This window comes from Oryzias latipes, chromosome 11 (genome assembly GCF_002234675.1).
Source record: "Oryzias latipes chromosome 11, ASM223467v1".
Taxonomy (NCBI): Eukaryota; Metazoa; Chordata; class Actinopteri; order Beloniformes; family Adrianichthyidae; genus Oryzias; species Oryzias latipes.
Window position 1 is genome coordinate 25,157,593 of NC_019869.2, and position 26,674 is coordinate 25,184,266.

The window sequence follows — 26,674 nt, forward strand, 5'->3', positions numbered from 1 at the left end:
GATGTTGTTCTGTCATGTCTGGGATTTATTCGCATCTGAAAGTTCCTGCTTTGCATTTCCCACGCAGCAGAATGAGCGTGTACAGGAAACGACTGTACGAGTCTGGATGATGTCCTTCTGAATGTAGGTTATTGTTCGTCTTGGGAGAAAGGCTGTTTTGAATAATAGATTGTGTGTCTGCGTGAAATGAAAAATAAATAAACGATTACCACAAAGAGGAAACTTTGAATATGTGTCATAGGCTTGTTTGTGGTGATGCTCTTGTTGTCGTATTTGCCTCAGTCTGCTGTGATCAGGTCTCTGCAGTGATGCACATTAAATGCTGTGTGTTTAATGATGATTTGTATCAAATCATCATTTTATGTGCTCTGGGTTCATGGCTGCATTTGAAAGTTGACATCTAATGAGCATGCTCCTTTGACCAAACAGAGGCAAATCTGATTCAATCTAAAACTTGTTTGGATGACACCATCAGGAACAGTTACCTGGTGAACTGACCTGGCCTCCATTACTTTTCCCTCAAAAGGAGCTCCTCTTCAGTTCTGGGTCAAGTTCAGCATCTCTGTAGGAAGATTTCTCTGTGCTTCTTAAGCCTTAGTCACAACTGTTCTCACGAGTGGATGCAGGCTGTGTGGACTGAAGGTGAAAAATGAGCAAACCTGTACGGCAGCGGTCCCCAACCCCCCGGCCGTGGACCGGTAACGGTCCCTGGGTCATTTGGTTCTGGGCCGCACAGAAAGAATAAAAAACTTACATGACTTTCGTTTTATTTATTTCAGAATCTGAAAGATGGTTTATTTTGAAAAATTGCCCGGTTCTCTGTTACATCCGTCTATGTCACTCTTGACGCAGGCCAAGGCGCTCTTCTTGGTCACGTGATAGGTTAACGCTAAAATAAAAATCAGGAGCTAGCAAAAATAGTAAAATACAAATGTCTTTGGAAAGTTTCTTTAACAAGGGGAAACCGTCCAGCCAGGAGACAGAAGAGGAGCCTTTGACTTCCAAAAAAAGAGAAAGCTACATTTAATAGACAGTACTTAATTTTAGCACCATGAGTGAGGGAAGGGGAGAGGATGATGACACCTGTGCGATGTACAATGACAATGCGTGTCAAAATAAAAGCTCAGAGTTCCTCTTGTCACATGTCTGATCCTGATGTATCGTAGCGTTGCTACAATAATCATCAGCCCATATCTTGTAGACCGGTCCTTGAAAACTTTGTGTGATGTCATACCGGTCTGTGGCGTTCTAAAGGTTGAGGACCGCTGCTGTAAAATATCAAGGTTGTAGAAGGATCCTGTAGAGTGAAAATGTTCATGTGCCTATGTTTATGTGCATGCCATGAGTAACAGGTCGTAGTGAATGCTTGCACAAAATGCAAGTTAAGGTGAAGTAGGTGAGAGGCAGACTTGTCGTTTGGATTATGGATTTTTTTTTCAACCCCCTCATATCCTGCGCACAGTGCAAGGAGACTGTTAGTGTTGTTTATACACTGACCAAAAATATAAACGCAACACTTTTGTTATTGCTCCCATTTTTTATGGTATGAACTCAAAGATGTCAAACATTTTCCACATACACAAAATAACCAGTTCTCTGAAATATTGTTCACAAATCTGTAAATCTGTGATAGTGAGCACTTCTCCTTTGCCAAGACAATCCATCCCACCTCGCAGGTGTGCCATATCAAGATGCTGATTAGACAGCATGATTATTGCACAGGTGTGCCTTAGACTGGCCACAAGAAAAGGCCACTCTGAAATCTTCAGTTTTGTTTTATTGAGGGGGTCAGGGGACTCAGACAACCAGTCAGTCTCTGGTGTGACCACCATTTTCCTCATGAAGTGCGACACATCTCCTTGGCATAGAGTTGATCAGGTTGTCTATTGTGGCCTGTGGAATGTTGGTCCACTCTTCTTCAATGGCTGTGCGAAGTTGCTGGACATTGGCAGGAACTGGAACACGCTGCCGTATACGCCGATCCAGAGCATCCCAAACATGCTCAATGGGTGACATGTCCGGTGAGTATGCTGGCCATGCAAAAACTGTGAGGTTTTCAGCTTCCAAGAATTGTGTACAGATCCTTGCAACATGGGGCCGTGCATTATCATGCTGTAACATGAGGTGATGTTGTTGGATGTACGGCACAACAATGGGCCCCAGGATCTCGTCACGGTATCTCTGTGCATTCAAAATGCCATCGATGAAATGCACCTGTGTTCTTCGTCCATACCATAACCCCACCACCACCATGGGCTACTCGATCCACAACATTGACATCAGAAAACCGCTCACCCACACGACGCCGCGCACGCTGTCTGCCATCTGCCCTGAACAGTGTAATCCGGGATTCATCCGTGAAGAGAACACCTCTCCAACGTGCCAGACGCCATCGCATGTGAGCATTTGCCCACTCAAGTCGGTTATGACGACGAACTGGAGTGAGGTCGAGACCTCGATGAGGACGACGAGCATGCAGATGAGCTTCCCTGAGACGGTTTCTGACAGTTTGTGCAGAAATTCTGTGGTTATGCAAACCGATTGTTTCAGCAGCTGTCCGAGTGGCTGGTCTCAGACGATCTTGGAGGTGGACATGCTGGATGTGGAGGTCTTGGGCTGGTGTGGTTACACGTGGTCTGCGGTTGTGAGGCCGGTTGGATGTGCTGCCAAATTCTCGGAAACGCCTTTGGAGACGGCTTATGGTGGAGAAATGGACATTCAATTCCCTAGCAACAGCTCTAGTGGACATTCCTGCTATCAGCATGCCAATTGCACGCTCCCTCAAAACTTGCGACATCTGTGGCATTGTGCTGTGTGATACAAATGAAGATTTCAGAGTGGCCTTTTCTTGTGGCCAGTCTAAGGCACACCTGTGCAATAATCATGCTGTCTAATCAGCATCTTGATATGGCACACCTGCTAGGTTGGATGGATTGTCTTGGCAAAGGAGAAGTGCTCACTATCACAGATTTAGAAAGATTTGTGAACAATATTTCAGAGAACTGGTTATTTTGTGTATGTGGAAAATGTTTGACATCTTTGAGTTCATACCATAAAAAATGGGAGCAATAACAAAAGTGTTGCGTTTATATTTTTGGTCAGTGTATGATAAGTGTGCATTCCTTGCGTTCAGCCTGACTGTTAGAAATGAGAAAACAATCAGAGTGTGGTTTTTGTGGACAACCTACGGCTGTCCTATTGGTACTTATGTATCACCTGCACACCCCAAATGTGCGGAATTTGCACATTACGCAGAATTAGGACACACCGCCATACTAGAGTGATGTGTCAGGACACGAACAACATTATCCCTCATGCGTCGTGACTGCACGCAACTTATATTTTTGCATTACAAATACATCATGATATACTTACCACATGCACCACAATGGTATGTTCCATTTTCATGACATCCCTTGATGTGGCTGTACGAGCCTGCACTCCATTTAAGATGCAGCCGCTCCCCCCTCGAGCCTCCACGGGCCGCAGCACCTGTACCTGTAAACCCCCTGCAAGGATGCATGTGACTAAGGCAGAACTGCTGTACTTCTGCAGGGTATGATTCCAATTCAGTTTATTTTTTAAGTGCCATTTGTCGAGGTTGTCTTAAGTTGCTACCCACACACAAATTAAACCAAATTTAATTACCCCTTGTGCTATTTTGTGGGATCCATTGATGTGTCATCCTTCCCATGATGGACAGGATTCCATGCCTGCCATGGACATCAGGGAAAAATCAAAAATCACTGGGGGGAAAAAAGTTTAACCCTTGTGCTATCCTAGGCACTTTAACATTGGGAGTTGGGTCATCTAGACCCACTAGACAGTGCTCTGAACCTTTTTTCTTCAATGATTTGTGATCTTCACTGGTGTCCATGGATTCCATGAAATCTTTCCACCTTTATCCACCTTTGTCATGGTAGGGAGAACACGTCAATGGTCATCTTGACCCCATAGGATAAGACAAGGGTTAATGCGCTTTCTTGTGGTTTCCACATGACCCCACTCCCAACATTACTGTGCTTTGAATAAATATCACACAAGAATGTTACAATCCATGTCAACCCAGATCATTTCAAATAAGCCAGACTTTTATAAAACCCGTGTCTATTAAGTGAGTAACAGATTTGTTGTTACCTACAGATTACCAGATGAAAAGGTTTGGGGTTTAATCCCTGTACTGAGCAAGCAAAAGGCTACAAGGGAGAGGAAAAACTCCTTAAGAATTAAAGTTAGGAAGAAACCATCAGCAGAAGCAGACTCAGTCGGGGCGACCTTCTGCTGTGACCGGTGGGAGTCTAAGACGACAGGAAAGAGACAAACAATCTTGAAAAATACAATGGTTCATATAATTCAGCAAGTGCAACAATGACACAGGGCAGACAGTAAGACACAAAACACCTGGAGCGTGTGTTGGAAAAAGGCATACAAGTTAGTAACAATGACATTTGATTATGGGTAAGACAGAGAATAGTCAAAGTTAAAGTCTACTGTAAAGGTAGGTGTTGAAAGCACCCAATTCACTCCACGCCTTCAGCATTTAAACTGAAGGCTGTGCCGCCATTTTAGTTTTGGAATCCTAAGAACGACTGCAGGTGGAGAACAAAGTGTTTGGAAACTTTGAGCTCTGTCTGATAAGGAGGAGCTTTGCTGATTTATGCCGATAGTTAATACTGATAATGCCGGTAAAATAATTTTAACAACACTAATTTTCGTTTTGTTTTTTTGTAGAAATTTGTAATCCTAAAGCCCCACTCCGATCACCTCTGATTTATTTTCAAAGTGTTTCCAGTTATCCTTTAATTATATGTATGCAGTAGTTTGTTAGAAATTCACCTCTGAGTTAAAAACTTGTTAAAAAACACTAAAAACACAATTTTCATTGGAGTGCATCTGTAATGGATGCCAATGAAGAAAAGCCAACTTTGTTAAAAACAATAACCAGTTTTTATCAGAGTCCTGGGATACATTTTGGCTGCATTCAACAAAGCATTGCCTAACAATGTGTGTAAAAGATTTTTGTTACATATTGGGGTTGATTTTAAATAATTCTATGGCGATTCATCTTTTAGCTTTACCTCAACTGATCAAGCTTCTGTTTTTTCGGAATGCAGTACACCATTCCATGACTGAAGGCTGTCATTTTACCTGAATTCGCTTCAGTTGGATGAATTGATTTGGTGATTCTGTGAGGGAAAGTTGTAAAATGAAAATCTTTCTACATCCAACAAGCCTCGAATCTTACAGACTAAAGACATTTTGCTGCACAAATCTGCCATGCAGTTGACATGGTTGTTTCCTTTTTGCTGTCAAACAGAGACAAGAGGGGTGAGAACCCAGCGCTGCCTCCACAGATGCTGTGAAGACCTCTCGTTCCATTGAGCAGGACTGTGTCCACCGGCAGAGCTGCAGGGATGTACCAGGAGGTGGCCTTCCTGGCAGGGAGTAAAGAGCAGCAGTTCACCACCTTCCACTTCAACCGTGTGGAGAATCCACAGGAAGTGACCTCCAAAAAGGGTTTGTTCTACAAGCGAGCCCAGCTCCTTCTCCACCAGCAGGATGGAGGAGACATCGGCTTGGCTGACAGAGCAGCCATCATTAACGTGGGGGGCATCAAGTACCGCATTCCCTGGTCGACTTTGGATGAGTTTCCATTGACCCGACTGGGAAAGCTGCACAGCTGCAGCAACGAAGCGGAGATCATGGACGTGTGCGACGACTACGACGGCAGCCGCAATGAGTATTTTTTTGACCGAAGTCCGTCTGCCTTTCGCATCATTGTGACTTTTTTGGCGGCGGGAAAGCTGAGGCTCCTGAGGGAAATGTGCGCCCTGTCCTTCCAGGAGGAGCTGCTCTACTGGGGGGTGGAGGAGAACAATCTGGAATGGTGCTGCCTCCGGAAGCTGCGCCTCAGGCAGGAGGAGTACAAAGAGCAGCTGAGGCTGGAAGACGAGGAGGCCGAGCTCACCTCACCACAGTCCTGCGAGGAGAGCCAACAGCCTCCTGGGGGGCCTGAGGAGACCTTCACAGGGGGCTGCATGAGGAGGCTGAGGGACATGGTGGAGAACCCCCACTCTGGGCTCCCAGGAAAAATCTTTGCCTGCCTGTCAGTGTTGTTTGTAGCCATCACTGCCGTGACGCTGTGTGTTAGCACCATGCCTGATCTCAGAGAGGAGGAGGAGAGGGTGAGTTTCTTCTCATTTCATTTCCCATGTTTCCTCTTCAGCACTGTCCTATGCAAATCATGACTAAATCCAGCTATAAAGGTAGCTGATGTCGCCTTTGAGAACTAGGGTTTCCAAACGTGGAGGCTGAAGCTTTCGCAGCCACAATTCTTCTTAAGTTCTGAGGCAGGCATTTCTACAAGCCTCCTGCGAGCAAAAAACTGCTGCTTCAATAAAAAAAGGATTGATTTCCCATTTAAAAAAAAAACAGATTGAAGAAGACAGTAATTACAATGTGCAAGCCCCAGAGAGTATTACTTTGTTGAGCGAGAAATGGCAAACAGCTTTTCATGAAGCATGACAGCCTTTTCTCAAATGTGGGCGCACCGTTCTCTGTTGTTTGGACACAGCCTCAGGGTGGCGTGCTGTACGGTAGCTGCAGTGGATTTTATCATGCTAATGAAGCAGCACACATGCACGGATGACACGGATGATGCCTCTTTCTGCGTGCAGTCCTGTGGGACTTTGTTGTGTTCACACACATGCAGGAAACTCTGCATTCATGATTATTGAAATGAATAAATGTGTTTGCGCTTGCTTGCAAAATCCCACAGCCGTTCAGCAAATAAAATAAGCCTATTACGGTTATATAACAGTGATTATGTATTGGTTTTTCATATAGCATGCTTCCCCTAGACCATTAGATCAGTAAAACATTTAGCAGACATCTGATAGAAGTTTGACTTTTCATCAAGAAGTTAACCTTTTCATTTTCTGTCACAAACACAGAGGCAAACCAAAAGTATTCCGTATAAAACTATAAATACAGTATAAAATATGGATTTGTTCACTTTTACCTTTTAAATAATAATAAAAGAGAGTTAGCCTTGCTAGCTAAACTTACTTAGCTTATTTTAGTTTTGTCACTTAGGATCTTCTCATTACGAGACTAGAGCTGTGACTGTGTGGGATTTTTGATCACCGTGGTGATGAACCAGCAGGCGGCGCGGTGTCGCAGTTACCTGACCGCATTGCAAATGAATACAATTGCAACGCAGTATTCTCCATTAACAAATAACAGTAACAACTAACTACTACATCTCTAACTAATGAACTAACTATATAAGTGTGGTAGAATGACTGTGTGTGTGTGTCAGCGCGCTGCGTCGTGTGTAGGAGGAAGGAGCACACACACGTGTGTTGGTGGTGCGTGTTGATTGTTCTGCAGCGGACCGCTCTCTAGCTGCTCTCTGGTACAGACATCTTCTCAGAATATTATAAATTGCTCAGTAATAAACAGACTGCAGACACTTTGTCGCCTTTCTGGTAGCCATGAAGCCTGACACCCATGAAGAACACGGGGCAGGAGGCTCTGCCTTTAGATTAGATTAGATTTGCTTTATTGTCATTATCCGTTGTACAATGAGATTGAAGCATAGCCATCAGTGCAATAATAGCAAGGAAGGAACATCGTAATACAATATCACACAAACAAACAGTATATACAAGTGTGCAAATATAAACTGTAATGAAGAGACGGAAATTTCTGTTGTAGAATGAGGATGTGTGTGTTCTGCTGAACTGCGCGTGTGTGTGTAAGTAGAGGGAGTGCGCCGCATGCAGCGTAGAGGGAGTGAGAGGCGCGGCGCCGGGAGTCAAAAACAGTAATAAGTCTGAACACAGGACTAGCAGAAAAAGTAAATTATCAGCAAAGATGAATGTGTTTAATGTGTTTATTGCAGTTCCAATAACGCACTGTAAGCAGAACTTTCCAAAAAAAAAAAACATGCGGTGATGTGATGCGGTGAGACTAACTTTTTTGGACAAATAAAGACCCACACCAATGAAAATGATATTTTTCTTTTTTTTATTATACTGTATTTATTCCACAATGGGAAATATGTTTTCCGCATTTTTTTTTTTTTTCTTTTCTAACTTGTCCTGTCCAACAGCTGGGCAGACAGATGAGAGCTGAGGGCCTCTTGTGTTGGACAGATTTTACTTTAACAAGAGGGGTTATTAATCTTCAGACAAACCAAAGGTATGTCTGGATAAACCCCTTTTGTAATTGAGGCCAAACTTTATTAATTTCAATCATGTCTGAAAATCTTTGGTGTTGGACCGGACGGAAAAGGAAAGAGGGGAAGAAGAGAGAGGGACGATAGAGAGAGGGGGGGTAGGGGGTGATAATAGGAGGGGAAGGGGGATAAGACCATGAAGCAGCATAAAGCAACAAGTTTACTGGTTGTTAATCATTATGGTAACGTTCAAATGTAGTACAATAAGGGCGGAGCCTGTCCACACACACACTCAAATGTTATAAACACACCTGCTAGCTGCAAAAAATGTCCACCTGTCGACATATATACAAAACAGATAGTGTTCACACGCATACTTATGCCTTAAAACCAACTAGTGTGAAATATTTCAGTCATTCAGTCATGCAAACTGTAAGTGCAAAGGTGAGCTAACACCTGTGCTCAGGTGAGTGTTTATGTTCTTCTAAAATGGATGGTGGAACGTGGAAAGAAGGAGGGAGAGTGCCCAGCCATCCCCACCCCAAGACCCCCACCGCAGCAGCAGCGGCAGCCGGAATCCCCCCAACGCCACACGGGAACCGGCAGGGAACAACCGCCGCCCGGGCGACCAAGCCCGCCACCCAGGCCAGGGCCAGCAGGACCGCCGCAAGGCCCCCAGAGCCAGAGAGCAGGGAAGCACGGAGGGAGAGAGAGCGCCGCCCCAGCCCAACCAGGAGAGCAGCCCCCCCGCCGCGCCGGGAGAACCCAACGCAGGGCCCCACCGGAGACGGACGCCCACAGCCCCAGACGAGCACCCCACCACCACCCAGGAGTTCCGGGCATCCCCCCGCCCCAACCCCAGGTACGAGCCAGGACCCCCCAAGGGAGACCCGCTCCGCGCTCCAGGCAGCCATCCGCCCGGCCCGCGGCTGGTCCAGGGAGGAGCGGGGCAGGGGCCCGCCGCCCCCGCCCAAGAGGGGGGGAACCCCGGGGAAAAAAAAAGAGGGCCCACAAGGGGTGTTGTAAATATGGCCCGACCAGGCTCGGCCACAGTTGGAAATATGGCGGGGCCCAGCGCCCAGGAGCAAGGACCAGAACCCACCCCCCAGGGACACGAACACTCCCGGCTCAGATGTAATGTGAACCCCCCCGCCGCGCGGAGAGAGCACCGCCGGGCCCAGGAAGCCGGCACCCCGGGGACACGGCCGCCGTTGCAAAGGGGCCCGTACCCCCCACCAGGGAAGAGGCAGGGGACAGATGGTCCTAGGTCCCACCTTCCTTGCAAAATGTGTGTGCGTGTATGTGTGTTTGAGAGGGTGTGTGTGTGCATGTGTGTGTGTTTATGTTGGAATGTATATATTGAGGGGGGAGGGGTGTGTGTGCTAAGGGGGGTGCAGTTAAAATTGGCGGGTAGGGCACTGAGGGGACATCTCCTGATTACTCACAGTGACGTCCCCTCACCCTCCCCACCAAGGGACCCTAAATGTCTAAGGTGTGGTTAAAATTGGCGGGTAGGGTGCCAGGAGGACATCCGCTGCTTGCTGGCAGTGATGTCCAAGCACCCCCCCTACCAAGGGCCCTACATGTCTAAGGTGCAAATAAAACCGAAAGAGGGGGGGCCCACTCCATACGGCAACCATGGGAGGGGGGCCACTGCCTAGTAAACCCCCCCCCCCAAGGCTCATCGCAGGCTAAGCCCCCCACCCCCTCACCCTATTATGAGGTTATATGAGGAAGGGGGTAAGTTGGGGACAGCTGGTAGACTGTCCCCCGGTGGTCAGACAGCTGCCCCCCCCCCCCCCCCCCCCCCCCAGCAAGGGGGCCAGGCCCACCCAGCCCAGGGGCCCCACCCCCGGAGGCGCCGACACCCCAGGCCCAGCACCACCCCCCCCCACACAGAGAGAGAGGAGCCAGAAAGCGTCGGCCCCCCCCAGGAGCAAGCCCAGGCCCCCACCCCCAAACGCCGGCCCTGGAAGAGCTCTGGTCAGGCCTCGACGGGACCGAGGCAGCCGACCGGCCGGGGAAACCGCCGATGGCCTCAGCGGAGACCCCGACCCGTCAACCCCCCCTGCCCCGTACCAATAGAGCCCCCCCCCCTCCCCCAGAATGCCCCCCCACAAGGCAGGGCCGACAAGACCCCCCACCCCACCCCCCCCCAGACCCCGCAGCCAAAGCGGATGACGCCCAGAGCGACCGGGGGCCCCAAGAGGGCTGTCCCGTCCCGCCCCAGAGCCAGGAAAGGGCCGATCCCAGCCCCAGGTGTAGGTGGGAAGCCCATCCAGCGCCGCTGGGCCCCCCCCCGAGCAGCGCCCCCCGCCAACCCCCCCCAGCACAGGCAAAGGGACCACCCCCCCAAGCCAAGCCAGACCACCACCCCACCCCCCCACCACGCACCCCCACACCCAAGCCCAGAGGACCACGCAGCGCCCCAGCCCGCCCAACCCAGGCGCCGGACCCGACCCCCCGACCAACGGAGCCCCCACCACCCCCCGCCAGGCACCGGAGGCCCCGACCCCCACCCCAGCCCACGGCAGAAGGGCAAGGAGCGGCGACGACCAGGCCCCCCCCACCCCCTAAGTCACGGAGTTAGCTATGGGAGACCAGAGAGACTGAGTTCTTTCAAAGTTACTTGAACCTTGGGCTGACATTTTTTCCAAGCTGATATGATCAAGCAGCAGATTTCTGTGTTGACTTATATTTATATTTTTCTTGCTTTTCCAATTTATTAAAATAGTTTTTTTAGCAATGCAAAGAGTTATGAAAATGATAGAGCCTAATCCTCCTTCTACATCGATGGCACTCATGTCACCAAGCACACAAAGTGACGGTGAAGCTGTGATTGAAACCTTAAGCCAGACTGATAGATCGGCACATACCTGCTGCCAGAGAGCCTGGACAGGCGTGCAGAACCACAGTGCATGCATGTAATTGTCGGGTAGATTACTGTCACAGTGCTGACAAATGTCTGAGTTACTGAGACCCATCTTGAACATCCTCTGTCCAGTGTAGTAAATTCTGTGAAGAGTTTTGAAATGGATTAGCTGCAGATTTGGACTTTTTGTCAGTTTAAAGGTGTTTAGACAAAGTTCTGACCAAAAGCTTTCATCTGTGCTGATGCTCAAATCCGCATCCCATTTTGTTGTCGGAAGTGAAATATTATTATCTAAATTACATAAAAGTTTGTATATTTTGGAGAGAGTTTTATTCATTGTGAAATTGATCAGAGTGGTAACTACATCTGGTAGCTTTAAATCGTTGTCTCTGTATTTAAACTTTTTAGTAATAATTGATTTAAGTTGCTGATATTCCAAGAAGTTATATATTCCATGTTTGTCTTGAAGTTCCTGGGGAGTTATGAATCTTCTATCAATAATTATGTGCTCTAGTTGTTTTATGCCCCCTGCTTGCCAAGCTGGGAAGTGGATAATCTTTTTGTTTATGAGGATGTCTGGGTTGTTCCAGATGGGTGTCATTTTGCACGGTTGAATTGATGATTTTGATATTTTGAGAAATTCCCACCAGGCTGTTAAGGTGGCATTTATATTGGTACTTTTGAAACAATCCTGTCTTTTAACTATTTGGCTGATAAATGGAAGATCTGACAGGTTGATCTTTCCACATAACGCCTGTTCCAAGTCTAACCATGAGTTGGTTTCTGGATTATTTTTTAACCATTTTAAGATATATTGTAATCTATTTGCAAGAAAGTAATTGTGGAAGTTAGGTAATTCTAATCCTCCACAGCTTTTTGCAGATTTTAAAGTTTTTAGACTAATTCTTGCAGGTTTATTGTTCCATAGAAAGCTTGATATGGATGAGTCTAATGTTTTGAACCATTTTAATGGCGGTTGTGTGGGAATCATTGAGAAGAGATAATTAACTTTGGGTAAGATTTTCATTTTTACCGTGGCTACCTTGCCCATAAGGGACAGAGGCAGGTTGGTCCAGCGTGTTAGATCGTCCTGTATGTTTTTCAGTAATGGGGTGTAGTTTAGCTGCACCAGTTCTGATATTTTGGGGGGAAAATAAATACCTAGATATTTTATATTGCCTGATTTAACTGGTATTGTGGGTCCTTGCTCCGCATTACTGTTCAGTGGTAATAAAACAGATTTATTCCAATTAATGGAATAGTCTGATATAGAAGAGAATTCATTAATGATTGTTGCCGTTTCATTTACAGAATGTATATTACTTAAAAACAGTAATATGTCATCTGCATAGAGACTAATTTTATGATGGCTGTGTTTGGTTTTAATTCCTTTGATACTCTCATTCTGTCTTATTGCTGCAGCTAGAGGCTCGATAAATATTGCAAAAAGAGAGGGGGAGAGTGGGCAACCCTGTCTAGTTCCTCTTCCAAGAAAAAACCTGTTGGAAGTCTGTTTATTAGTTCTAACTGATGCATTGGGGTTGTGATATAATATTTTGATCCAATTGATGAATGCTTCTCCAAACCCAAACTTATGGAGGGCAGCAATGAGGAACTTCCAATTTACTCTATCAAAGGCTTTTTCAGCATCCAGTGATAGTATAGTCATTTCCTGGTTTTTGATGGTGGCAAAGTCTATTATGTTAACGAGTCTGCGGACATTGTCATCCGAGTGTCTGCCTTTGATGAATCCAGTTTGATCAAGGTGAATTATGTGAGGAGTGACTTTTTCTATTCTCTGTGCTAGTGCTTTGCAGATAATTTTTACATCTGCATTAATTAAAGAAATGGGGCGATAGCTTGAAGGACTCGTGGGGTCTTTGTCTGGTTTTAGAAGAAGGATAATGTTGGCAGAGTTCATGTTAGGTGGTAGAGATTGGCTTTCATTGATAAATTTTACCGTTTTATAAAACGTTGGTGCCAGTTGTTCCCAGAATTCCTTATAAAACTCTGCTGGAAAGCCGTCGGGTCCTGGTGCTTTGCTGTTAGGCATAAGTAACAGAGCTTCATGAAGCTCAGACAACGAGAGCGGAGAGTCTAAATTTGTGATTTGATCTTCGTTTAACTTGGGCAGGTTTATATTGTTAAGAAATGAGTTGATGCTTTGTTCTGATGGATCGATCTGTGGTGTGTATAAGTTTTGATAAAAGTCTTTAAACGCATTATTAATTTTTACCGGGTCATGGGTGACATTCCCTGTTTTGTCCATAATAGAAGCGATTGTTGATTTTTCTTTATTAATTTTAAGCTGATTAGCTAGAAATTTGCCAGATTTATTCGAGTTTTCATATCTTTCCAGTCGAAGCCTTTGTATTTGAAATTGTGTTTGTTTATTGATGATGTCATTTAACTGCAGCTTTAAATTTTTCAGGTCGCCCAGTATGTGTTCCTGTGCAGAAGCAGCATAAGCAGTCTCCAGGGTTTTGATTTTATTTTCTAATTCTAATAAATCTGCTTTCTCTTTGCGTTTTTTATGCGTTGAATAAGAGATGATTTTCCCTCTCATGACTGCTTTTGCTGTTTCCCAAAGAATACTTGGTGATATTTCAGAAGTATTGTTGAATTCTAAGAAGGTTTCCCACTCTTTTTTAAAGAATTCAATAAATTCCTGGTCTTTTAACAGAGACGTATTAAACCTCCAGGTTGAACCTGAGGGTGTGGGTACTTCCCTTGAAATAGTAACAGAAACTGGTGCATGGTCACTGATAATAATTGGATGAATGTTGGAACTTTTAATTTCTTTCAAAAGGGAGTTACTGACTAATAAATAATCTAAACGAGAGTGTGAATGATGAACTGGAGAGAAAAAGGTGAACCCCTTAGTGTTTGGGTGACATGAGCGCCAAGCGTCGCAGAGACCCAGATCATTCATGTACTGCTTTAGAATACTTGCAGACTGCCATGTACGCTGGTTTGCTGCTGTGCTGAGTCTGTCAAGTTCAGGGTCCATAACAAGGTTGACGTCTCCTCCTATAATGATTGTGGAGTCAGAGTGAGCTGAGAGTGAGGTGAAGAATCTGTGAAAGAAGGAAGAGTCGTCAACATTCGGACCATAGATGCTGGCGATGCAAAAGTCTTTATTCTGAATGGATATATTAATGATTACAAATCTGCCTTCTGGGTCAGTTACTGTGTCCTTATGAGTAAATGTAACATTTTTCTTAATCAAAACTGCAACCCCTCTTTGTTTGGAGTTGAAACTGGCAGAATACATAACTGGATACTGGGAACAGCACAGGAGATTACCAGCTGATAAAGATAAATGGGTCTCCTGCAGCAGAGCTATATCTGCTTTAAGATCATTCAGGTGATTTAACACTTTCAATCTCTTTGGTCCAGCGCCAAGTCCACGCACATTCCAGCTAACGATGTTAAGACTGTTCATAGCTGTTCTAACCGGGAGAGTGCAAGGCTAAATAGTGCGTGTGCCCGTCCGTGTGCGCGTGCCCGCTGTGCGTACCTGCTACACTGACAAGCGCTGTGCGTAGGAGGTGGACATGTCTTGGCTGTGAGCTGCATGTTGCGTGCGTCCTGTGTGAGCCTAAGTGAGGTTTTTGCAGTTTGTCAACGTGTGTGTGCGGGATTGCGTGTGCATGCTCTTATGCGCGCTAGTATGCGCGCGCGCCCGTTCCGTGCATAAATAAATACTCACCGTGGATGCGTTGACTTTACCTGATTCACATATGAGGACATGGGAAGGGGGGGGACAAGAGAAAAGAGAGAGGAAAAGAGAAAGAACAAAAAACAAAAACAACGAAACAACAACAGAAACATGAATGTGAGAGAAAGAAAAAACACTTTTCCTGAGAGGTGTGGATTATTGATGATCCGATTATTTCCTATTCAATTAAATAAGTTTGCGGGTTTCTTCTGGGCGGCGCAGATGTCAGTGCACCTCTGAAAGCCTTCAGCACAGCCAGGGTGTTACCTCTGGGTCCCGGAACAGCTTGCCATTCACAAAAAGTTTATCAACGGCAACCACCGCGCGTGCTCCAGCAGACAGGTGCTTCCTCCTCAGCGGGAAGAGGATTTTCCGCCGGCGGAGGATCTCGCCTGGAAACTGATCATTCACGCTGTAATGTGTGCCTTTCAGCTCGCGTCCTCTGCTTTTTACCTGCTCCTTTTGTTTATAATGTTCAAATTTAGCAACAATAGGACGGGGACGCTGATTGTCCGGCCTTTTCCCTCCGAGCCGGTGAACCCTGTGGAAGGAGATCTTCTGGACTTCCTCCTTGGGGATCTTCAGATGGTCTTCCAAAAAGGACCTCACCGTGGCCTCGGGGACTTCTCCTGCCTCCTCTGGAACCCCGGAGATTACTAGATTGTCCCTCATGCTCCTTGACTGAAGATCCAGGAGGGTTTCCTTGATTGATCGGTTCTCCTCGGAGAGACGAGCGGTGTCGCTGCTCAGAGTCTTGACGGTCTCTCTGAGGGCCTGGTTCTCCTCTGCGAGCTCCCGCACCTGCTGCTGGCTGAATTCCAGAGACTCCCGCAGACCTTGAAATTCTCTATGGAGGATCTCCAGCAAGTTGAGGCGGCAATCAAAGCTGGAGAGCTTTTTATCAATCGAGTCCAGGATATCGCTCACGCCGCTGCCTGGAGAGGACGCAGCCCCGGGAGAGTCCTCAGGCCGTCCACGCTTGGAGGAGGGGGTGGTGGTGGCGGTTTTGGGTTTCACCATGACGCAGGTATTGTAGCACTCGTCGATGTATTTCTCCAGGTCCTCCAGGCTGACAGAAGCTTAATACTCTTAACAGGTTATGTTAATTTGCCGGAAATATTTTAATATGGCGGAAAAAATGAAAACAAGATCGAAAATGTTTGTTCAAATGCTTACGCGCCGCCGAGTCGACTCACCACACTCGTCTCGCTGGGTCTCGCGATACTACAGCATCACGTCTCCCTATGTTTTCCGCATTTGACTCATCCCCTGGGGGAGCGGGGAGCTGCAGCCGAACCGCGCTCGGAAGACAGTAGCGTTAAGAGTGCTTGTCGAAGGGCCCTCACTGGGTGATGTTAATTGCTCGCCATTGATATGGTAATTGCCCCCAGTACCATTGTTCAATCGAAACCTGGTTTCCTGCGTGGTAGTCTCTCACTTTACCAGCCGAGCTACCCAGCCGCTTTTAGTGTTTGGACTAAATTACAAAAGGTGTTCATACAAATACACACATTGTAACAGAAGATCCAGAACCTCCTGTTGTAACAGTAAAATATGTCTAACACTAGAGGCCCACAGCTCTCATCTGTCTGCTCAGCTGTTGGACAGAAAAAGTAAAAGTTAAAAAAAATCAACTTGTTTAAACATAAAACAATGAGTTATTTATCTTTATCTGCTCAAAAATTTGAAAGTCAGGAGTGACACTAGTAGTATTGGTGGTTAAAAAAAAAATCCCTTCTAACATTTTTTAAGCCACGGAAATCATCAATCTTCTTGTCAGAATAAGTTTTTGAGTTTTCTGAACACTTAACAATTGAAAATTGAACATTTTATGCAACATTTTCAGCTTGGCTTGATCAATAGTCTCTGTAATTAGTCTGCTTACCGTATTTACTATGGAGGTGTGAGGCTACATAGAGACCTAAGTGACTTTTTTGTTCTGCGTCAAAAAATGTGCAGCACTAAACACAACTTTGGTTGCTTTGTGGGATTTTTACACATGCCTCATGAAAAAAGTCTGCAATGCAATGAGACACTGCATTAAAAAAAAGAAAAATTAAAATTACGAGAATCAGGGGATAACAGAATTTACTATCTTTTACCGTGTCCTCTGCTGTTTTGAAGCCCCTCCCACTGGGGGCTAAATTAAGCTGATCTCTCATCATATCTCCATGATGAGGTCGAGAAAAACTTTTTGAGCTTTTGAGCACGTCGCGCTGCATAGATACTAAAAGTCTCGTCTCCTGACGGGTTTGCACACACGTCCTGAACGTGAGCAGAATGTCTTTGAAGTATGTGTAGTTGTGATGACCTGAGGTGGGAAGGAGAGCTCAGTCTCTGAGGTAGAAGGGCTGGATGAAGGAAGGTGTTCCACCTCAGAAATCTCAACTAAAGTGGGTAGGGTGGAGGTAAAAACATGCTGTAGGTCGTCGTTGTGGACATGATGGAACACCACTCCCCGTGACTAGGAGGTGTGATCGGGAAGTAATACTCTCCTTTGAGACAAGTGCTGATGTTGACCAGTTCTTTTCCTGATCTAGCTTTGTACCAACTGTGGGCCCTGGATGTAGAGCAGGAAAAGGGCTTGTTCAGTATTCTCTGCTGCATCTCTCTGAATAACCTCCTTTCTATCTCACACTCCATCTTGGCTGGAGATTCTTCTCCATGGCATTTCTCTTCAGAAGCTAGGTTTTAGAAAATGACACAGGTTTTCAGATTTTACCTAAAAATGTCATGATCATAACTAAAAGACCACTGGGAACCACCTATCCATTTACCCATTTGGTAAAATGGGGTTGCCTGAGCCTAACATGGCCAATGTAGGGCACAACCTGGACAGGTCACCAGCATGTTGCAGGCCACACATTCACACCTAGGGACAATTTAGAATACCCAGTTAACCCAGGAAGAATGTTTTCTGGAGCCGGAGTGCCCGGAGAAAACGCACGCGTGCACAGGGAGAAAATGCAAACTCCACACGGAAAGGGTCCCAGCTGGGATTTAAGGTGAGAGCACTTAGCCCTGAACACTTTCACAGTAGATCAAACGATGTTCTGAGTGAGTCTTTAAAGACTAAAGACACTTAGGGGCCTGATAACATCAGAAATGTATTGGTCTTGTTATGAATTAATGCTATTTTAGCTTTTCCCTAATGCATTTTTAATGGTAAAATAGAGCTATTAATGTTTTTATCTTAAAAAAAAATTATACTCTGTTATACTATCAATTTAAGTAGTTAATTAAATGCACAATGAATTCAATTAACGAAAAACTGCCAAATTCTTCAAAAGAGAATTTTTTCATTGAACACTTCATTATATTTGGAGCGCATGTAAAGCTAATTTCTGTCTCTGAAGTCTGTAATATCTTAGTAATTTCAATTTGACATAATAGAAAAAAGAAATGTAATTATCTTGTAATATTGACTTTTTTTTAATAAAACCCTGAAAATTGATGCTGCTGTTGGGATGAAGTAATGAGGAAATGGAGACTTGTCTCTGCTGAGTTTCAGGTGTGAGAATTCTGGGTTCAAGTCTGTAAAATCCTGTGTCGATCTCCCTGCTGATGAGACACAAGAGGATGAGGACTAACAGTTGAAGTAAAAATTTGTCTGGAGATATAATTAGACGGAGCACTTTTACTAAGATCTGTAATACAAATACACAAACACAAAAGGAAATTTGAGAGCAAACAGAGATTTTAGTGGGAGAGACAAAAAAAGAACATCTGATGGCGTCAAGAGGGAAATCGCTAAAATATCAACAAAAGACATGCTTTTGAGGACGGCACAGTGGCGTAAGGGTCAGCACTCTTGCCTTGCAGCAAGAAGGTGGGGTTTGAACATTTAAGTTATAGAATTCGTACATTGATGTCTTTTTCCATCAACTGCTTGGTTTAAATCCTTGTTTTTTTCCCTCCAGATTTTCAAAGTTGATTAAAAAAATCAAAGCGCACATTAAGTAAAACAGAAGCTTTTCCTTCTTCATTAAATATGGAGAAGCTGCTGCTCGCGCTGTCAGGCACAATACATTTCTTTGAGAGGGGAAAGTCTTTGTGCTAACCAGCACTAAAAGATCCATCCTAAATTTTTTCCCAAGGAGTTTCATGGAAGTTCTGCAGCACCATGGACTTGACCTGATCATCAGAGTCTGACTTCAAAAAGCAAAAGATAAAGTTTGAAGTAGCTCAGCATGAATGATGTCTAATGCATCAGTCTCAGCTCGTGATGTGAATGCAGAGAGCTTCCACTTGTTGCTGCGCTCAGCTTTTAGCTTGCAGGAGGAGAAATATCACCACCTAAGCTTCTGATATGACTAACAGCACATGCTGTCACAGTCCACGCCGAGTGGAGCAAAAAGGCATTATAAAGCCCCTGCCCCGCGTGTCAGCCTGTGGAGCTCCTCTGCGTCTCACTAATTCATCGCCTGAATGGCGTCAAGCAGGGAAGACTATGATTAAAAGAGAACCCTGCAGCTTCTCTGTCAAAGTTATGCATTCATCAGTGAGGCAGAGGAGGGGCGGGCTGCCATTGTTTGAGGAGTGTCAACTTCATACAGAGAATCAATATGCAGAAAACAAAGACGGTTAAAGCGGAGTCAAGAAACACAATCTCACCTGCAATGAAGCGTCACCGGGCGCCTGAATAAATCCAGTTTTAAAAACTGAAATCAAACCATACAAGTTTTGATTCTTATGGCATCATTGCACCTGCAGCTAAAAAAAAATCCTGAGAAGTCTCCGTCTTCCCACCATGAGAGCCGAGAAGGTGTTTCATTAGGGCTGAGAGTCCTGAACTCAGCTAGATCCAGTAATGAGACGCCGGTCTCTTTCTCTAGAAGGTGTGAAAACCAAGGATCGACGTGTTTACAGCTGCTACAAAACAAATTCTATATCTTTATCTGACTTTTACTTTAGGACCCACAGCATCACATCATCTCTTTTACTGATGTCTTTGGATGAAACTAGGCGTGTCCAGCTCGGTTATGTCAAAGTAGAGTATGGGTGCGTCCATGAGGGGGATGGGTGTCGGTAAAGCCTTAGACTGCTGAAGTGCAGAGTCTCACTCACAGTTCTCCGTCAATTTTAAAATGTGATTAAACCATTGGCTGTCTCTGAGAACTGGACTGAGTCAGTGTGACGTCATCCATAGAAAATGTCTTAGTTCCAGCTCCAACCAAATGAAGTCAGCTCAGCCGCCATTTTGTGGCGATACGCACGCTGGCAGTGCTGAAGCCAGGATTTGGTTTGAGTCGATCTGAGTCATTGTCTCTGACAGCCATCCTCACCAATGAGGAGTGAGCTTGTTGAGAGAATCTGTCTTACATTTTTGAATGTTCATCGTGGGACTATATGTTTTGATTGAGGCCTCTGATTGGTCAGTTCTTAATATGAAAAACTTATATGAATGAATAACGTAAAATCCTTGTGAAAAAATAGGATTATAAAGAACAAAAAAAAATAAGAGTAAGAATGGTTCTTCTGACCAATAGAATGACTAAGTAACAGCTGTTTATTTCTCTATAGAAGTCTACAGGATTTGGGTTTTTGGAGCCAGCAGGTACTTCCTGTTTGGACCTTATGGAGGCAGGATCACTCAGTTCAGTTCTCTTATACAGTCAATGTGGTAAACAAGTTCATCTTATATCTGCAGATTTTCTTCTTTAGAAACCCTGACTTTTGTTTACGCACATTTTCTCCAACTTTACATAATTCTTAGTGCATAAAGGATTTTTTGAATGATTTCCCTGATCCAGGTGATCTGCAGAAAGCAAGGCAGGAGATCTGGACAACCGCCAGGGGGTAGATTTGGAGGACTGGGCAGCCCTGGTTTAAAGATCGCTGAGGTTCCTCCACCTGACAGTGTGTGTTACCTGATTTAAGGACTAGTTCTCTTAGCACTGATGTTTATTTAAAATTAAAATTTGTAAAGAAACAATTACAGGAACTAATTATTTTTTATTACATTTCTTTCAAAGTTGCTAAAAAAAGTAAAGTAAACATTCGGAAGATCCACAGCTTTTCTGTCTTCACTAAATACGATGAAGCTGCTGCTCGCTTTGTCAGAGACGATACGTTTCTTTAAGGTAAAAAAACCATCGTCAGTGTTAAAAAGACAGAAAAATCTGCTCAGTTTTCAAAAAAAAAGCTTCAGGTGGACTCAGAGTTAAAGTACAAAAACCTTCACAGTAACATTTTCCAATATTTGGCTGACTAGCATTTTTCACAAAGGCTGTTCTGGGTTTTTTTTCCTCCCTCAGGATTCTTCAGGTCTCAGGGTTTATAAGTAAAACCTTACCTTGTATCTCCGAGCTAAAAAAAAAGTTCAATAGTCCAGCTCTCTGTACACAAAGGGTTTATTTCTGAATCTCAAAACTTTCCTAGAGTTTTTTTCCCCCCCAATATTTTCATGGGGAAGATGTCTGATTGAGAAAATTGGTAAAGTTTGACCAGAGAACTAAAAGTGAACATTTTTAATAGGGTTTTCAAACTGGGACAGCATGTATGTTGTTTATAACTGCCCCTGTGCTGATTGGATAATTGACTTTTATTTATTATTTTTTTACATGTTTACTCTGGAAGTTACTGAATGTTTTTTTACATTACGATGCTGTTCTATAAGAATTGGTTCAAGACTCATTTTATCAGGATGTTTGGTTTCAGCATTAGAAGGTAGTAAATAATTAATGTTTCTGTCATTTTTAATGTCTGACTTTGTTATGCTCTTTGTGGAAAAAACAAACTTTTAAAAAGATGCAACTAACAAAATTAGAATAAAAACATACAGATAAGTTTCTTATCTTAAAAATATTCTATCCCAATAGTCAACATTTGTGTATTTTTCCAGAATCTAATGACGTTGTGCTGCAGAGCACAAGTTCAGTGAAAGCCACATTTTAAAAGAGGCATCTGCAACGAGGAGCACTTAGCCTGTGGAGCTAATTTAATTGTTGTAGAAAGACTCCCTGTCCTCCTCACTCACGCTCCTACAGAATGAGTACAAGAAAAAAAATCTATAATGCATTTCCCATTCTGTGGGCTCTGGTCCACTCTGCGGATGAAAAGGGGATTAAGCATCCCCTGTGTTCTGATTCCTTCCTTCAGAGCTGCCCACTTGTTTTTCATAGGCGTCTTTGAAAAGGCGGCTCTGGTCCCGCTCAGGTCCTGCATGAGCTGCGGCTGCAACCTTTATGCCCTGCAGGCTTTCACACTCCATGATGATGTAAATCCCAGTCACTTTTAAGCACAGCTCCACTAAAAGCTTTATGTCGCTGCAGAAGAACAGAACGAACGCAGGGAAGAGAAATGTGTGCAACCGCTGCAGGAAATCCCAACATTTCATCTCAGTCAATACTGATTCAGCAGAAAAGTCAAATCCATAATGTGCAGAGACAGGAAAACTATTTTTTATCTACGGGATACCTAAAGCCGGAAAAAACAGCAATACCACATTGATGTTCCTGCTAGGAGGAGCACAAAACAATCAAATATTTACTGATTTGTTAATTCAGGTGTCACATCATTGTTATAATAAGAGCTCAATTTATAATCCAGGATTGCACAACAGAAATTCAACCAAGTTGCAAAAACTAGAGGCTGTTTGTTCTGCTAATAAGCTTAGAATTTTCTTGTACTGCACATTTTTAAACTCAAAATCTAATCAACCGTAAATAATGGTTTTAATGTGTGAGTCACATTTTGCGATGATTCTTCTAATCTAACCCTGCAGCCTTCGGCGACTTTAGATCAATGCTTCAGTTTTCTTATGCACGCCTTTATTGCATGACCAACAGCTACTAGAGAGAAATGAGTGAGAAGGCTTTGTTAGGCCTACTGTATGTAAGGGTTGCATGTTTCAGACTAACAGCCTTTTTCTATTATGTTTTAATGAGACTTTGAAGTCACTTCTAAATGCAGCTCTTTGAGATCGGCTTCAATGAAAACTGCATTGCTGCTAAAAAGCTTGATTTTCACTATTATAGGTGAATCTTTTTCATCTTATGTGTCTTTTAATGCAGGAAAATTTGAAAAGCAGTTGTTTCTTTGTTTGTTTTTCAAATTATTTTCTGTCACAGCTCAAATGTTTTGCGGAACAAACTCATGCATGTTCACATGTGCGTGCATGTTGGGTCATGTAACTGGATCTCGACTGCTGCAGAGATTGACTGTTATTTTCAGGGCTGATACTGATTAATAACAGCCAATTATGACAATATTTAGAGCCGTAATTCATTTGCAGGTAAAGTAAAAATATTAGCATCAAAACTGAAAATAATACAAACGCCATCAGTTAATTTTGTTTATTTAAAAATAAGTAAATAAACAAAGGAAATAAATAGTTATTAGAAGTGCAGAGAGTAACAGGTTCAGCAGCATATTTTATAAGCTTTAAAAAAAGTTGAACAAAATTGAAAATTGTTATAGTAAATAAAGTAAAAATTCAACATAAATTTTTTTTTTTTTTTTTTATTTATTTTTTTTTTTTTTATATTTTTTTTTTAACTTGTCCTGTCCAACAGCTGGGCAGACAGATGAGAGCTGAGGGCCTCTTGTGTTGGACAGATTTTACTTTAACAAGAGGGGTTATTAATCTTCAGACAAACCAAAGGTATGTCTGAATAAACCCCTTTTGTAATTGAGGCCAAACTTTATTAATTTCAATCATGTCTGAAAATCTTTGGTGTTGGACCGGACGGAAAAGGAAAGAGGGGAAGAAGAGAGAGGGACGATAGAGAGAGGGGGGGGTAGGAGGGTGATAATAGGAGGGGAAGGGGGATAAGACCATGAAGCAGCATAAAGCAACAAGTTTACTGGTTGTTAATCATTATGGTAACGTTCAAATGTAGTACAATAAGGGCGGAGCCTGTCCACACACACACTCAAATGTTATAAACACACCTGCTAGCTGCAAAAAATGTCCACCTGTCGACATATATACAAAACAGATAGTGTTCACACGCATACTTATGCCTTAAAACCAACTAGTGTGAAATATTTCAGTCATTCAGTCATGCAAACTGTAAGTGCAAAGGTGAGCTAACACCTGTGCTCAGGTGAGTGTTTATGTTCTTCTAAAATGGATGGTGGAACGTGGAAAGAAGGAGGGAGAGTGCCCAGCCATCCCCACCCCAAGACCCCCACCGCAGCAGCAGCGGCAGCCGGAAGCCGGAAAAATTCAACATAAATTAAATGACATACACTATTTTACCAAAAGTATTGGCTCATCCATCCAAATGATCAGAATCAGGTGTCCTCATCACTTCTTCTGGTCACAGGTGTATTACATTAAGCCCTCAGTCATGCAGACTATGTTTTTACAAACATTTGTGAAAGAATGGACCGCTCTCAGGAATTCAGTGACTTCCAGACTGGAACTGTCATAGGACGCCACCTGTACAACACATCTAGTGGTGAAAAGTCCTAAATGTTCCACAGTCAGCTGTCAGCTCTATCAGAACAACATGGAAGAGTTTGGGAACAACAGCAACTCAGCCACCAAGTGGTCGACCACGTAACCTGATGGAGAGGGGTCAGCGGATGCTGAAGCACAAAGAGGTCGCAGACTTCCTGTAGTCAATTGCTGCAGAGCTCCAGACGTCATGTGACCTTCAGATTAGCCTAAGTCCAGCATGCAGAGAGCTTCATGGAATGAGTTTCCATGGCTGAGCAGCTGCATCCAAACACACATCACCAAGTGAATACAAAGCATTGATGCAGTGGTGGAAAGAACAACGCCACTGGACTCTAGAGCAGATGACTGTGCACCAGTGACCAAAGCAAGGTCCATGAAGACATGGAGGACAGAGTCTGCTGTGGATGAACCTGACAGAGTCCTGACCTGAACCCCATAGAACACCTTTAGGATGAGTTAGAGCAGAGACTGAGATCCAGGCCTTCTCCACCAACATCAGTGTGTGACCTCACCAATGACCTTCTGGAAGAATGCTCCAAAACTCCTAGAAACTCTCCTCAACGTTGTGGACAGCCTTAACAGAAGAGTTGAAGCTGTAATGGCTGCAATAGGTGGACCGCCATCATATCGAACTTTATGTGTTTGGAGTAGGACGGCACTTCAGTTCATGTGTGAGTCAAAGCAGGTGAGCGGATACTTTTGGGAATGTATTGTATATTTTTGATACTTTGAAACAAACAACAACAGTGCAGGGAGTTTCTTGGCACTGTAGCATGTTCTAAAAGGTAAAAAAAAAAAATGAAAATACAAAACGGCTCCCTGAAGTTTTGTCCAGTAGAAAAAACAATGGTCTGTTTGATAAAAATCTGACTGTTGAATCATCAGTAGTCCCGGTGAGGAAGGATGAGATTATGGCACAAAAAGCCACGTTTTTCTGCATGTTCTCCCACTAAATGGCTTCTCTTGGGCTCGTAAATTGTAAGAACCTTGCTGTAGATGCAGATGGTGCACAAAGAAATTTTCGCTTGAAGCACAGGAGTGTTAGGGCGTAGTTATACCCACACACAGAGCAGCTGAGGGGCTAGCGCTGTTTTTTTCTTAATACGAGGAGGACAAACAGTCATATTTTAGCACACCTTAAAAGATGTTTGGGTTAACTTGGTATTTTTCCTTAAAAGTGACAGCCCTAGTTGTTAGTAGTGTGGCATGCAGTGGACTGAGTGCATTGTTTGGATAACCAATCTGATTGCACTGTGGGCGGGACAGTGCTTAAACCAGAGAGGCGTGGCTGCTTCTGAGCCAAAGTAACCAGTTCAATATCAGCCTGTCAGATTAAAACAAGGCTGATGCTGTAATACATCAAAATAACAAACATTGGTGCCAATAATCTGTCTGGCTGAGAATCAACTGACCTCTAGACCTCTCTACAGCACTCATCAGTGGCACACTAAAATCACATCTGGGTTTCGTAGCTTGGTTTTAATTTACGCACAACAAGCTGAGGTTCATGTCTCCAATGCATCGGAACTGCCCTCCTGTCCATCTTCTTGCTCTCCCCCCGTGAGTGCTGTGTGAAAGAGAGTTCATCACAGCTGTGTGAAATGGTGTATTGTTCTTGCTAATCTCTCAGGAGCATAAACTCCCAGCTGAGCAAACTCTTAACGTGAGCAGGAACTCCTGTGACTCAGAGAAGAGCCATCAAACCAGAGAGCCATTCACATCAGTGAACACGGTCTGGTAAAGTGGTCTTATCTGCCTTTTTCCAGTGGATTCACAGAGGAAACTCTTTGTTGCCCGGAGAAGATGAAGGTAATTGATAGACTGACAGTTTTAATGGGAATCAAGGTTAGAGTTTAGTAACGGCTGAGGGAAACACGCGCAGGACTCTGAGGCTTTCATCTGACATTTGAGTGGAACAGTTCCAGTCAAATATAATATCCCTCAAACATTTGTTTAGGCTGTTTGAACACGTCTGCATCTGTACTAAAACTCTGTTAGGCTGCAGGTGATGTGAGCCTGCAGGTCTGTGTTGAAACAGTTGTATTATTGTGACAAAAAAACACTGGACATGTCCTGTCTGTCAGTTTGAGTGCTACGTCTTCATTATGAAGAAAGCATCCGCTGGACAGACAAACATCCATCAAAATAGACAGCACCCGGGGTGAGGTAAGCTTAAAAGGAACCGTAAGGACCCCCATGGGAGCTTTAGCCTGACACGCTGGGAGAATGTCCAGTTTTTTTATATGACCAAGTGCATGTGCGGAGCCCTGCAACAGAGAGTGTTATAAACCTCTTACGTTCATTTTATTGTATTACTAATCCCCCCCTAAATTAAGGATAATTCACCTGAACCATTGTGGGTGTGACAGCCAATGAAGAGACACTAAATCTGGAGAATTAGATGAAGAATTACAGCAGTTTAATCCTGAGGAAACAGGCTTGTGAATCATTTCTTTGACATTCTGAGACTGGATGCACCTGATTTGAGAA

General features: G+C 44.1%; 1 protein-coding gene across 1 annotated transcript in view; it reads left to right on the forward strand.

Annotated features, from left to right (window-relative positions):
- LOC110017390 (potassium voltage-gated channel subfamily G member 2-like) overlaps positions 1-26,674 on the forward strand; it is a 56,654-nt gene that overhangs the window by 13,415 nt on the left and 16,565 nt on the right. The window contains exon 2 of the mRNA XM_023960219.1: positions 5,318-6,185. Coding sequence (XP_023815987.1) covers positions 5,415-6,185 — 771 coding nt within the window. The 5' untranslated portion in view covers positions 5,318-5,414. The remainder of the gene's footprint in view (positions 1-5,317; positions 6,186-26,674) is intronic.